Below are 15,528 nucleotides of genomic sequence, written 5' to 3' on the forward strand. Positions count from 1 at the left end.
CTGCTGCTGCTGCTGCTAAGTCACTTCAGTCATGTCCGACTCTGTGTGACCCCATAGACAGAAGCCCACTAGGCTCCCCCATCCCTGGGATTCTCCAGGCAAGAACACTGGAGTGGGTTGCCATTTCCTTCTCCAATGTGTGAAAGTGAAGTCGCTCAGTCGTGTCCGACCCTTAGCAACCCCACGGACTGCAGCCTACCAGGCTCCCCAATCCATGGGATTTTCTAGGCAACAGTACTGGAGTGGTTTGCCATTGCCTTCTCCGAGGTAATAAAGCTAGCATGTAAAAAATAAATAGAAAATAAAATTAGCATGTAACCCTAGGAAAAGGACACAGGAAGCTGTTCTTTTCCAATTCATAAAAAAAAGAAAGAAAGAAAGAAAGAAAACATCTAAAATCCATTAGAGTTGGATTTTTTTTTAAATCAACACAATACTTCAATTATTTATTTCATAAGTTTGGCAAACAGCAAAAAATTCAGCAACATTTCAAACGTAAAAAAGTCAAATGCTAAACTACTGAAAAAATTTTTTTACATAATTAGTAATAATAAGTACATACATAGGGTTTTGCAAAGCTAGCAACATACCAAGGATGCTTGGCTTCTGAATATATACCACAAAAACACACACACAAAAGCAATATAATTTACCTTTATAAAAATTACAGCCAAACAATAAAAAAGGATGTTCATAATAAAGATCCTAACACATATGTTCACTACATATATCTTATACACTGAAATGCTATATCTTATACCCTGAAATACCATGTATAGAGGGCCAAGCAGAGCAAATTTAGGCTCATCAAAGAGGCTAAGAATTATCTGAGAATTGAATGCTTATACTTAACACACTCAAAACTATTTATACAGCAATTCCTGGATCATAACAATACATACATCTAAGAAGTTGAGTCTTCTTTGTTGGGAGTATACAATTTTTGACCAATAACAAAATTCTGGAAAAACACACATTGAAGGCATTGTCTAGTGCATGTAATGTTTGGAGGCATTAACGAATGTGGGAGAAATAACTTAGATTTTACACTAAGTTTCGGCTGAGCTTTATCAAACCAAACAGCTCAACTGTAAGGCAAGAAAAACTAAGCCCTTATGAGAGATTAGTGGGTCTTACCAAATCAAGAGAAGAATTCAATCTTAGGGGAAAAACTCCCCACATGAGCAGATCTGAAGCAGCAGGCACTGAAACGAACATCTGGAAATGATCTAATACCTTGATATTCAGTCACTAGTTCAGAAGCGACAATCTGTTGGCTATTTTATCTAATTAACATTTTAGAATCAATTTAAAACCTTAAATTAGAATACTTAATCTTCATTAAAACACATCCTTTTGCGCTATATTAATACAACTACAACCAAATCAAAGAAAGATGAATTTCTCAACTTACTGTGTATTTTTGTGTATGCTAGGTAACAACTTGAATTTTTCTTAATTTACTTGGGCTTCTGTTTTAGGGTACTTAAACTGAAGAGAAATTCATTTCACAGGATTACATCTTGCTAAAGAATTCTTAAGCATTGATCCCAACTTGAATTCCCTTTTTGCACATACTGATCTGCATGATTGCATAGCTTATGCGGGCCTCCTTTAAATCACAGTTCTTTTGTTCTTTGAAGCATTCAATATCAGCCCAAGCATTAAATATCAACCCAAGACAAATTCTCTGCCTTCCAGATTTTTAGACTTAAGTTGTTCTCCTTCACTTATTCGTTCTTCTAGCATCTTTATTCTGGCTTCTCTTTGTTCTGGAGTTTCTTGACCAAAGAGCTTGGTAGTCATTGCCTTCAGAGAAAATGTTCTCACAGTCCCGGCAGCGAGTTCCTCACATTGCTGCTGCTTGGATGCTAAGTCCTTAGCAGCCATCTCCAAGTCATACTATGTAAGTCACGTTTTCTGCACACACCTGCAGTGCTTCTGTATGAAACGGATACTCTTTTAACTGATCTGCATACTGTTCTTTATCTTCCAAAATATCAACAGAAGATGCAAGCACATCCATGTGATGACCAGCACTCTGCAGTCCATCGCCCGTTTCTTTTACTGTGGCACTTTACTCACTGAAAACTTGCCCATAATTTCCATGCACTTCACATACACCGTGCAGTCCATCTACTGCTCTAGCTCTGACTCAAAGAAGATACGAGATGACAGACTGTAGTTCATCACTGCAGTATTTTAATTCAGTAAATCTCTTGTCTGTGTTTTTCACAGTGAATGTTGGATTAAAGTATTTTCAACCTGAGTCTGCTTACAGCTGAAATCCAGTTACATTTACAGTCTCCTTCCAGTTACATTTCTGTTAAAAACAGAAGAGCCTGTCTCTACAAAGGATGGGATGTGAACCAATTCTCAAGAGGAAGTTTTCTAAATCGATTCCATGTCTGCCCACAAAATTCAGGTACATTTTGTCTGCAGAGAGTATATGCCAAACAAATTCTGCCCTTTTTTCTAGTAGAGGTGGCACAACAATACGTGAAAAGTAAACTAAAAGGTAGTTTTCAGTTTAAAAACTAAAAGCATCTATTCTTCAGCACTCAGCTTTCTTTACGGTCCAATTCTCACATCCATACATGACTACTAGAAAAACCACAGCTTTGACTAGAGAGACCTTTGTCGGCAAGGTAATGTCTCTGCTTTTTAATATGCTGTCTAGATTTGTCATAGCTTTTCTTCTAAGGAGCAAGTGTCTTTTAATTTCATGGCTGTAGTCACCATCTAGAGTGATTTTGGAGACCAAGAAAATAAAGTCTGTCACTGTTTCCATTGTTTCCCCATCTATTTGCCATGAAGTGATAAGACCAGATGCCATTATCTTGTTTTCTGAACACTGAGTTTTAAGCCAGCTTTTTGACTCTCCTCTTTAACTTTCATCAAGAGGCTCTTCAGTTCTTCTTCATTTTCTGCCATAAAGGTGATATCATCTGTATATCTGAGGTTACTGATATGCAGCAATCTTTCTCCCAGCAATCTTGATTCCAGCTTGTGTTTCATCCAGCCTGGCATTTCGCACGATGTACTTTGCATGTAAGTTAAACAGCAGGGTGACGAGATACAACCTTGACGTACCCCTTTCCCAATTTGGAACCAGTCTGTTGTTCCATGTCTGGTTCTGCTGTTGCTTCTTGACCTGCAAACAGATTTCTCAGGAGGCAGGTAAGGTTGTCTGGTATTCCCATCTCTTGAAGAATTTTCCACAGTTTGCTGTGATCCACACGGTCAAAGGCTTTAGCATAGTCAATGAGCAGGAGCAGATGTTTTTCTGGAATTTCTTGCTTTTTCTAGGATCCAACAGATGTTGGAGATTTGATCTCTGGTTCCTCTGCCTTTTCTAAATCCAGCATGAATATCTGGAAGTTTTCAGTTCACATACTACTGGAGAATTTTGAGCATTACTTTGCTAGCGTGTGAGATGAGTGCAATTGTGCGACAGTTTGAGCATTCTTTGGCATTCCCTTTCTTTCGGATTGGAATGAAGACTGACCTTTTCCAGTCCTGTGGCCACTGCTGAGTTTTCCAAATTTGCTGGCATATTGAATGCAGCACTTTCACAGCATCATCTTTTAGGATTTGAAATACCATATTATAGTTAAAAGGAAATAAATACCTCAAATATCATAATATTTAAATCATGGGTAAGTACTATTTTTACTCTTCATTCTTTCCAAAAACAAAAAAAAAAACATGACAGTGTTTCAGATGGGTAAAGAACCCATGATAGGGTAAAAAAAAAAAAAAAAAATCAATCTTTTCAAAATCCAGCATTCTAGCATCCTCAGACTTCTGGGAAAGCTCCAAAGACACAAGTCGCCACAAAAACACATTTTTCTTTTTTTCATTTGAGGCAGAGAAGCAAATGCCCTGTGAACACCAGCCTAGCCCACCAGATGATATCTATTCTTACAGAAAAGCCAGACATACTAAAGACAGAAACCAAAAAGAAGTGGAGAAAAAAGAACAGAAGTAACGACAGTCATGGAAAAAGAATGTGGGAGGCTGGTAGAGAGAATCTCAGCAACACCACAAATTTTAAATTTTGAGGCTCAGAACCATGAATCATCTTTTCAAAACGTTTAGGAATGCCAGGAAGGAAGGCCTGTGAAGAATGATACAGTGAAGACTAGTTATGTCCTTGAGAAAATTATTTGACACCTAAGCCTTTGCTGTGATTCATGGGGTCGCAAAGAGTCGGACATGACTGAGTGACTGAACTGAACTGAAGCCTTTCCAGAGATATATACCAAGTTTTTTCATTGCAAAATAATCACAGCCATAGTGTTAGCTAATACCTGCATGATGACACATGATTGGTATCTCTTCTTTGTAGTTAGAACATTAAAGATCCATTAGCAAATTTCAAGTATAACAAGAGTATTGTTAACTACAAAACTATGTTATACATTAGATACTCAGAACTGATACACATTGTAGCTTCAAGTTTACAATCTCTGACAACAGTTCCTGACAACAGTCTTGCCTGTCATCCTCCAGAGGCTGGTAACCACCCTTCTTTCTGTGAATTTGCCTTCTTTAGATTCCACATGGAAGTGAGATCATGCAATACTCATGTTTCTCCGTCTGGCTTATTTTACTTAGCATCAGTTCAGTTCAGTTCAGTTCAGTCACTCAGTCGTGTCCGACTCTCCGCGACCCCATGAATCACAGCACGCCAGGCCTCCCTGTCCATCACCAACTACCGGAGTACACTCAAACCCACGTCCACAGAGTCGGTGATGCCATCCAGCCATCTCATTCTCGGTCGTCCCCTTCTCCTTCCGCCCCCAACCTTTCCCAGCATCAGAGTCTTTTCCAGTGAGTCAACTCGTCGCATGAGGTGGCCAAAGTATTGCAGTTTCAGCTTTAGCATCAGTCCCTCCAATGAACATCCAGGATTGATCTCCTTTAGAATAGACTGGTTGGATCTCCTTGCAGTCCCAAGGGACTCTCAAGAGTCTTCTCCAACACCACAGTTCAAAAGCATCGATTCTTTGGCGATCAGCTTTCTTCACAGTCTAACTCTCACATCCATACATGACAACGGGAAAAACCATAGCCTTGACTAGACGGACCTTGGTTGGCAAAGTAATGTCTCTGCTTTTTAATATACTATCTAGGTTGGTCATAACTTTCCTTCCAAGGAGCAAGCGTCTTTTAATTTCATGGCTGCAATCAGCATCTGCAGTGATTTTGGAGCCCCCAAAAATAAAGTTTGACACTGTTTCCACTGTTTTTCCATCTATTTCCCATGAAGTGATGGGACCAGATGCCATGATCTTTGTTTTCTGAATGTTGAGCTTCAAGCCAACCTTTTCACTCTCCTCTTTCACTTTCATCAAGAGGCTTTTGAGTTCCTCTTCACTTTCTGCCATAAGGGTAGTGTCATCTGCATATCTGAGGTTATTGATATTTCTCCCAGCAATCTTGATTCCAGCTTGTGCTTCTTATAAAACCCTCAAAGTCCATCCATGTTGTCACAAATGGTAGGATGTCCTCCTTTTTCATGATTGAGTCATATTCATATATATATATATATATATAAAAAAATAAATTATACACACACACACCCCATACTTCCTTTATCCATTCATTCATTGAGGGCCAGTTAGACTGTTTCCACATTTTTGCTATAGTGAATAATGCTACAATGAACACAGAAATGCAAGGGAGTTCCCTGGTGGCCTAGTGGTTAGGATTTCAGGCTTTCACTGTGGTGGCATGAATTTAATCCCTGGTAGGAGAACTGAGATCCTGCAAGCCATGCAGCACAGTCCAAAAAAAAAAAAAAAGGAGATCTCTACCTGAGACACTGTTTTCATTTCCTTTGATTTCTTCAATGATCCATTGACCCTTTACTGGCTTATTGTTTTGCCTCCAAAATGCCTGTGTTTTTTGTAGGTTTTTTTCTTGTAGTTGATTTCTACTCTCATATACCAGTCCATTCTAAGGGAGATCGATCCTGGGTGTTCATTGGAAGGACTGATGCTAAAGCTGAAACTCCAATACTTTGGCCACCTCATGCGACGAGTTGACTCACTGGAAAAGACTCTGATGCTGGGAAAGGTTGGGGGCGGGAGGAGAAGGGGATGGCCGAGAATGAGATGGCTGGATGGTATCACCGACTCTGTGGACATGAGTTTGAGTGAACTCCGGGAGTTGGTGATGGACAGGGAGGCCTAGCGTGCTGTGATTCATGGGGTCGCGGAGAGTCGGACACAACTGAGCGACTGAATTGAACTGAACTGAACTGATCCTTGTTGTCAGAAAAGATGCTTGATATGATTTCAATGTTCTTGACTTTACTAAGGCTTGTTTTGTGGTCTAGCTAGCAATACATTCTGGAGAATGTGCCATTTACACTTGAAAACAATGTGTATTCTGGTGCTTTCAGACAGAATGCTCTAAAATATCAATCAAGTCCATTTTGTCTAATGTATTATATTTAAGGTCTGTGTTCCCTTACTGATTTTCTGTCTAGATGATCTGTCCATTGATGTATTAAAGTTGGTGCAAAAGTAATTCTGGTTTTGCACTGTTGAACTCTGCAATTTGATACTGGAATACATTCTTAAATGCAGTTATGTTATATATCATTTTAATGTGCATTTCTTGCTTTATGCTTTATTGCTACTGACTTATTCAGTTCAGTTCAGTTCAGTCGCTGAGTCGTGTCCAACAAAGGTCCGCCTAGTCAAGGCTATGGTTTTTCCAGTGGTCATGTATGGATGTGAGAGTTGGACTGTGAAGAAAGCTGATCGTCGAAGAACTGATGCTTTTGAACTGCGGTGCTGGAGAAGACTCTTGAGAGTCCCTTGGACTGCAAGGAGATCCAACCAGTCCACTCTAAGGGAGATCAATCCTGGGTGTTCATTGGAAGGACTGATGCTAAAGCTGTAACTGCAATACTTTGGCCACCTCATGCGACGAGTTGACTCACTGGAAAAGACTCTGATGCTGGGAAAGGTTGGGGGCGGGAGGAGAAGGGGACGACGGAGAATGAGATGGCTGGATGGCATCACCAACTCGGTGGACATGAGTCTGAGTGAACTCCGGGAGTTGGTGATGGACAGGGAGGCCTGGCGTGCTGTGATTCATGGAGTCGCGGAGAGTCAGACATGACTGAGCGACTGAACTGAACTGAATAATTAGCAGTGTTGAGCATCTTTTCATGTACCTATTAGCCATCTGTATGTCTTCTTTTGAAAAATTCCTATTCAGGTCATCTGCCTGTTTTTTGATATTGAGGTGTATGAACTCTTTATATATTTTGTATATTAAGTCCTTATTGGTCATACCATTTGCAAATATTTTCTCCCATTTTGTAGGTTGTCTTTTTATTTTTAATGGCTTCCTTTGTTTTGCAAAAGCTTTTAAGTTTAATTAGGTCCCACTTGTTTATGTTTGCTTTTATTTCTTTTTTAGTGTCTTCTACATGTAATATCATGTAATCCAAAAACAGTGACAGTTTTACTTCTTCCTTTCCAATTTGGATGCTTTTTATTTCTTGTCCTTGCCTAATTTCTCTGGCTAGGACTTCCAATATTATGTTGAATAAAACTAGTGAGACTGGGCATCCTTATCTTGTTCCTGATCTTAGAGTAAATGCTTTCAGTTTTCTGCCCTTGACAACGCTGTTGGCTACTGGCTTGACAAATACAGCCTTTATTTTGTTGAGGGATGTTCCCTCATGCCCCCTTTGTTGACTTTTTATCAAACTATATTAAAACTTACCAAATGCTTTTTCTGCATCTAGTAAGATGCTACTATGACTTTTCTCCTTCATTTTATTAATGTAGTGTATCACACTACACTATCAATCAGCATCACACTGATTGATCTGCAGATACTGAACCATCCTAACATGCCTAGAATAAATCCCACTTGATCATGGGCTGATGAATTTGATTTGATAAATTCTGACTAAGAGATTTTGCATCTATCTTCATCAGAGATACTGGCCTATAATTTCCTTTTCTTGTAATGTCCTTGTCTGGTTTTGGTATCAGGATAATGCTAGTCTCATAAAACAATATTGGAAGTGTTTGATCCTCTTTTGTTTTTTGGAAGAGTTTGAGAAGTATAGGTATTCTTAAATGTTGGGGGTAAACTCATCAGTGAAATAATTTGAGAAAATTATTTAACTTCTAAGCCTTTTATATAGAATGGAAATATACTTACCTACATCATAGAATTTTTATATGAATTAATAACAGAAGAATATACATAATTTTTATCAAGAATCAAGTAATTATACAAAAAATGTTAGGTCTCTGTTAGGTCACTTCCAAAATAAAAGCATATTCTCTCAAATACACACCATCTGAATATTCATTCCCGCTCAGCCATTGTCAAGATGAGAAGGCATACAGTAAATAGTAATTTTAGCATAACCTGTGGAAATAATTCTATAAGAAAACTGCTCATTTCCTCTGGTGGCTACTTTCAAGCTATGGTTACTTAAAACTCAAGATTTTAATGCAGCAAATTACCAACATTATGTACGACAGTAAAGAATAAAAGCACTGTACTAGACAGTCTATCTCATCTACTTTGTAATTACTCTTTAAATTAATTTTAGAAATACAACAAACCTTTGATGGAGCAACTGCTGAAGAACTTGAGGGTGAAGTGTCTCTTGATGTTTTCAAAGGCTGAACAGGTCTTTCTTTACCTATATAAGAAAATATAAAATGCAATTTTCTAGTTCATTTGTTTTCAACTAGACTGATTCTGTAAGTGAATAAACAAAGGACAGAGGTCATATATTTATTTTTGTACTGAAATCTTCATTACATTATTAAATTAAATTTGTTAATATCTAAATCTCTCCTAGAGGCTGGGCACCATTGAAAATTTCAAATAACCTAGAACCAAAGTACTGTACACATGATGGCAGTCTAGGTCATATCAGAGCCAGTTAGCAAACATGGAACAACAGAGAAGACATGAGGAAAGGCAAAACCATTTTAAAATCATAAATGCTTCCTCTTCCAAATTCTGAAAAGCTAACTTTAAATGCATCGCACACAATAAAAATCCAATGGAAGTTATTATATAAATACTACAAAAGAGAATTAGCTAACTATTAGCTAATTATGCAGAAGCTCAAGAGAAAGGAATTTAGCAGGTATTCATGAAAATGTTTAAAAAATAAAAACTAGAACACTGTAATACAGTACTAGTCCAGTACCTGATATAAGTACTCAAATATATATTAAATGATCAAAAATAAACCCATATGAGATAAAGTCACTAGCTTTTATCTTTAGTCACTTCAGACACTCCCAAAGTGCTCTATGTATATATTATTGCTTTTATGGAAATTTAAGCCAGAAAAATAAATTTAAATATTACTTTAGCCAGTTCAACGTCAACAACAAAAAAAGTTTAGCTGAACAGAATTTTTAAAATAACATTGAGCTGTTACTAATAGAAAAACATTTCATTAAATTGACTCTATGTCAAATGTAACATATATCCTCTGCTTTCAAGGGCTAGGAAACTTTAACTATGGGGAGAAGAAAAAGTAACACCCAGTATGGAGTGGCACAGAAATTGGTCAAGACTGGATAGTGGGTTAAGGCCAGGAAATCAGTCAAGAGCAAAAGCAGAGACAAATGACCTTCAAACTGAAGCAAAGCCAGCTTCAGTCAAAAAGCCTCCTAAGTTCTTCCTGCTGTGGTCACGATAGCTAAGTAAGGACCTGGAGGCTCAAGGGCTTCCAACTACCTGGAGAAGTAGTAACTAACATCTCTTTCCAAAGACCTGACAAGGCTTTCTCAAGACACCCCCACACCTCTCCCCACCCACAGCATGTGACAATGTGTGAAGATATTTTTGATCGTCTCAAATGGGTGAATGCCATTGGCACATGACAAATGGAGGTTAGGGATGCTGCTAAACATCCTACAAATGCACAGAACAGACCTCCACAATAAAGAACTATCCAGCCTCAAATGTTAATAGTGCTAAGGTTGAAGATTCCCCTACTATAGGTACAGTAATCCAATTCTGAAGCTCCAATAGTCTTTATAAAGACAGAATTCTAGACTCTTTTAACTTGTGGTACCATCAAGAGACTGTCATACTAAGCAAGTTTAAAAGTTCTTACAGACCTTAAGAATCAAAAGTAAAAGGATATCAATCATCACTATATCCCCAAATGACTAAGAACATGGTTTATTTAGTCATTCCCTACTGAATTTCCACTGTACATGGCAAATCCCACATCATAATGTGACAGTGTCAGTCTATCCCTTCGCATCTAAAGCTCCTAGAGAAGCTTATTTTTTTCCTGAATACCCAAGGCCTGCCTTTAAGAAAAGAGTAGGTGCTCAAAAATTGGTGAAGAGATGAATTATTTTTCTACCCTTAGGATACAATGACCTCTTCAGTGTATTCTGATAAATATTTCCTTCAAAGATGAAGAACTGGACCAATCAGTATGTTAATTAAAAGCATAATTACAGGCTCAATTCTGGCACACAGCAGCTAAACATAGCCAAAAAAACTTCCACAAGCAGCTGTTAATCTCTTATTTAGCATTTTCTTTACAAATAAAACATCAGCACTACAGGTATGCCAAGTACGATGTCAAAGTGTTGTCTTAGGATCTCTCACCATTCTAGCTGCATAAGTCCAATTTAAGCAGATTTCAACCAATCTCACTGTGCAGAAGCAAAGGAACACTGAAGGATAGGGCAGTAGTTGATCAAATATCAACATATATTCACATATACCAGTTACATGAAGGGGAAGGACAGGCAAGAAGCAAAGGATAAAAGAAAAAGGATGATACAGATGGCAGCAGAAAAAGCACAAAAACAATAAATAGAAATGTCCTGACCATACTGCTGTTAGATTCTATCTGCCAGTGTCTCTTCTACAGATCTCAACCTCCTCTGAGATGGCTGTTTCTAACCAGGAATGGGCTAGCTTAGACAACAAACCCACTTATCTACCCAAATACTACTATGTGAGTCTGCTGTTGTTCAACTCTGGTTCCCACAGTAGACTAATGCAAGAGTTTATACACTTTCCCATTTCTATAACCTCTATCAATTATAACCCCCCACCCTTCACAATCCCAAATCAAAATCTAGCTCAAAACTCACCTCTTTCTGGCTTTCCTTCATTCTGCCGTTTGTAGCAGGCACCAGCACGCACGGACTCTAGGGAAAGGTGGGCAGGGAGGAATTAACACCAGCACCTCTGTGCCCAGGAGGAACAAGAGAAGAACCCAGAAGTAGGAATAACTACAACAGGAACTTCTGAGCATTTGCTGGTAACCCTAACATCTTTCCTACCCTGTCTTCAAGTTGGGCTGTCTGAGCAAATACCACTAAAGAGAAATAAAGAGCAAAATAGGAGAAAAACTCTGTTAAGATTCGGTCCAACAATGGTGGATGAAAACGAGGCTAACCAAGGATAGCATGGCCAGAAAGTCATGAAAAAAGGACCCTATAATAAGACACTAAAAGTTAAAGACAGGTTTCACACATCTTACGCATCAGTATAAGCTTCTAATCTAATCTCCTCCATAAAGTAAATATACAATGGATTAAAGAATGACACCAAAAAATCAAGAGTGAAAAATTAATCACCCCTAGAAATCAAAAAAAGACACCTGAGAAAGTTTTCATGGTACATCATACCAGTTCCCTGGTCATATAATGACTTGTTCTGACTTGCTCTCAACAGGTAGCCTATTGAGAGCTATCTGTTCCTAAGTTCCTAGTATTTTGCCATTTGCTTTCATGCCTTTGTACTTTTCTGTCTGTCATCCTGTATCTTCTTACCTTTCTCTCTCTTCTTTGTTGGTTACTCCTTAAATATGAATGTTCCTCCTATCCTCAATCTTTTTTGTTCTGTTATTATTATTTGGCTCCAATCAACACTAAGAAAACAAGACAAATGTCCCTCAACTCTGTATTGAGGGACACTCATACACTGTATTTCTAAGTATGAGTATGTTCACTCATACTTCTGTATTTCTAATGGACAGAATGCTACCTCAAATTCATCTTACATGTGACCTTCGTAAGCAGAAACTAACTCCTACTTGACCATGTGGTAACAGGACTCAATACATTCCTGTCTTTGCTGTGACTTGCAAAAAAATACCATAAGTTCTAAAGTAGGATGAAGTAAAGAAACTAGGAAAGAAAATTCTAAAGTTGGCAATATGGAAAGCAAAATCCCAGTTAATATATTGGTGAGTGAAAGAATAAATGGTGAGGAAGAAAATGAACAAGAATTTCAAATACTGGTTCCACCGACTACAAAGTTCTTCCCATGCAGGTGAAATAAAAGCCAAAGAAGCAGCTCAGTGTTCCAACAAACACCTAAACGTTTGTAAGAATTTAACAATATTCACTGTCTCTTTGAATACAGTAGCTGTAAATATGATATGCTCTTTCAGAAACATACTTTCCTGCTCATGTGTTCTGATGAAAGCAATGATACACTTAACCAGACTCATCCAATCAAGCATTATTAATTACTGATAACCCATACATGAACAAAATATTTTGCTAGGGAAAAAAATTTAAAAGTATAACTGGAGAGGTAATAAAGTTAGGGCTATATCTTGCAAACTATCAAATGCTTGGTACAGTGCCTGATGTAAGAGTAAAATTAGATATTTCTGAAAGTCCTATCAATAAAAAATAAACAAGAGCACTGGTAGTACATTCATCTCTCCTTTGATACCTGAAGCTTTAAAAGAGAAATTAAGATATGAACAAATGAATATGTGATGACTACAAAGATGCTAAGGAAATCATTTTTCTGAATCATGGATGAAGATGTGCAAATTTGGGGCTCTCAGGAAGAACATGATTTCTCAGCGATCTACTTGTTTATTCAAGAAGTTATCAAACAATGAATTCCCTGGCAGTTCAGTGGTTAGGACTCCGTGCTTCCACTGCAAGGGGCAAAGGTGTGATCCTTGGTTAGGATCCCACATGCCACGTGGCATGGCCAAAAAAAGGCCATGAAACAGAAAAATGGAGGAGACACAAGAAAAATTATCCTTGTGGTAAAGACACCAAAAAACTACAGAAAAAACAACCAAACAACCACAGAGGTATAAAAAGCTCTATACCACTACTGCTTCCCCAAAATAACCAACTTTTGGAGGTAAGAGATCCAACCAGTTAAAATTAATACATATTAACTATGAACATATGGAAGTGAATTTCTGAAAAGTATGGAAGTGTGCTACTAGTAGAACATACAAGCCCTAAAACAGGGATGCTATATATATGTCTACACACATGAAAATGCCATTATTTGATTACTGTTTCAGAACCTCCATCATTCAGGTAGGTGCCAGGAAAGCTATAGCTGACCTCCTAGGATTCACCCAGAAAACTCACAGTCAAAGCTCTCTTGGGATTAAACCACAGGTTCTCAGACAAAAAGAATATATTGCAGAATCTAATTCAATAGCACATTTACAGCTTGGATCAGTTAAAGAGTCCAAGATTAAATTCCATGTGAAATAGCTCATCCCAATAATACTTTTCTACTTTCATCCTACCAGCAACTTCTGCCCACTCTTCAGGTGTCACCTAAAATGTCTATTCCCATGAAATGACCTTCTCTAGATATAAACTCAGAGGGCAAGGACTGGATCTGTCTTGCTTGGCAAATCTTTTATGTGAAATATATTTCTGCTGAATGATTTTATGAGTTTTCTTGTTTAGTTGCCAAGTTGGGTCCGACTCTTGGTGACCCTATGGACTGCAGCACGCCAGGCTCCTCTGTCTTCCACTATCTCTGAGTTTCTCAAATTCATGTCCACTGAATCAGTGATGCTATCCAACCATCTCATCCTCTGCTGCTCCTTTCTCCTTTTGCCTTCAGTCTTTTCCAGCATCAGGATATTTTCCAATGAGTCAACTCTTCACATCAGGTGGCCAAAATATTTATGAGTACTCAACACAAATAAAGTAACTTTCAAGCTAAGAAACACTATGATATTCAGGGGATAAGAAAATAGGTTCCTGCTGTGCAATAAACATGATCTGATGGTAAAGCCTACTTCCATGTTCCCATTATTCCTCTACACCTGCACAGAAAAGCCTTCTTTCTAAAGGCAGAATTAAATCTCTAAACTTTATTGGAATTTCAGCTATTATCCAAAAATTCACATGGACTTCCAAATTCATTCACAGCAAAAGGTCTTAAGACATGTCTTCTTTCTTGCTAAACTGAAGTTTAATAAGACTCTAATTTCCAAATATACTCCTCTCAAAATAATATTTTTAATTCCTGTACATTTTCAGTTATCATGGAAGATGTGCTTTCAAAATTAAGCACTGATTAAGTCTTTCTTTAAAATATCTTCCATTCTTAATAATGGCTGCTGATTTCAAGAAAATAAGGGGAGACTGGACCCAAAGTCGGAGCTATATAAACTCAGATACAGACCAATAAAAGCAATAAACCTATAAATCTTCCACAATAATGACATCTAAAAAATTCAACCAAAATGGCATATGGTGATGGTGGTTTGTTGCTAACTCGTGTCCAACTCTTGTGACCCCATAGTCTGCAGCCCACCAAGCTCCTCTGTCCATGGGATTCTCCAGGCAAGAATACTGGATTGGGTTGCCATTTCCTTCTCCAAGGGATCTTCCTGACCTCGGAATCAAACCCGGGTCTCCTGAATTGCAGGCAGATGATTTACCGACTGAGCTATGAGGGAAGCCCCAAAATGTCACATGACTTGATTATATGTGATGGTAAAGGCGGATTCTTTACCATCTGAGCCACAAGGGAAGTCCAAGAATACTGGAGTGGGTAGCCTATCCCTTCTCCAGGGGATTTTCCTGACCCAGGAATCGAACTGGGGTCTCCTGCATTGCAGGCGGATTCTTTACCAACTGAGCTATGAGGGAGGCCTGATTTATATATGAGCATCACTGGTAAATTTGACATTAACCTGCAGTAAATGTTTAGAACAAATTAACAAAGAGTTTGTAAGTACATACAGGATCATCCCTAGGAATCACAACAGATTTATACAACAAAGCAAAGCAATCTTTATGTTATTGTTTCCAAAGAGGAAATGCGTTGTGATTCTCAAGTGGAAAAGAAAAAAATATGCGGAATCACAACTGGTTGAGTAATAGCAAATCATTTAGATACATGGTCCACAGAGGGACATGCCTACAGGTTTCTATATTAGGACTTACACTACTCAAATTAATTACTAAAGATTAACACAAAACATAAAGTATACTTCATTTATGGATAAAACAAAACTGCTTTTATCTGCTGATGTACATAGAGTAACTAAAGAGATTTTAAAAACTTTATGGAAGAGAACTGTAAGCCAAAGTTAATTAAATGAAATACAGCATTCCTAGATTATTTTTTAATGCATTAACCACAAACAAACAACTGTACCTGAAAAAAGTATAAGCTGCAAGGTTGTTTTTTTTCTTCATATTATTATAATATATGTGAGAAAGGCCTAGATTGCAGTTGCCTGCAGTT

At 37.9% G+C, this 15,528-nt stretch overlaps 1 protein-coding gene and 1 pseudogene across 12 annotated transcripts in view; both read right to left on the minus strand.

Annotated features, from left to right (window-relative positions):
• PPHLN1 (periphilin 1) overlaps nucleotides 1-15,528 on the minus strand; it is a 172,138-nt gene that overhangs the window by 69,276 nt on the left and 87,334 nt on the right. For 10 of the 12 annotated variants that reach the window (XM_055394584.2, XM_055394577.2, XM_055394585.2 and 7 more), the window contains 2 exons: nucleotides 11,136-11,192; nucleotides 8,613-8,692 (listed from right to left, as the gene is read on the minus strand). In XM_055394584.2, coding sequence (XP_055250559.1) covers nucleotides 8,613-8,692; nucleotides 11,136-11,192 — 137 coding nt within the window. The remainder of the gene's footprint in view (nucleotides 1-8,612; nucleotides 8,693-11,135; nucleotides 11,193-15,528) is intronic. The other 2 variants (XM_055394587.2, XM_055394583.2) reach the window with 1 other exon arrangement.
• Nucleotides 1,517-2,530, minus strand: LOC148777600 (sorting nexin-4 pseudogene; annotated as a pseudogene).

This window comes from Moschus berezovskii, chromosome 6, assembly GCF_049115385.1.
Source record: "Moschus berezovskii isolate FMDL1 chromosome 6, NW_MosBer_1.0, whole genome shotgun sequence".
Lineage (NCBI taxonomy): Eukaryota > Metazoa > Chordata > Mammalia > Artiodactyla > Moschidae > Moschus > Moschus berezovskii.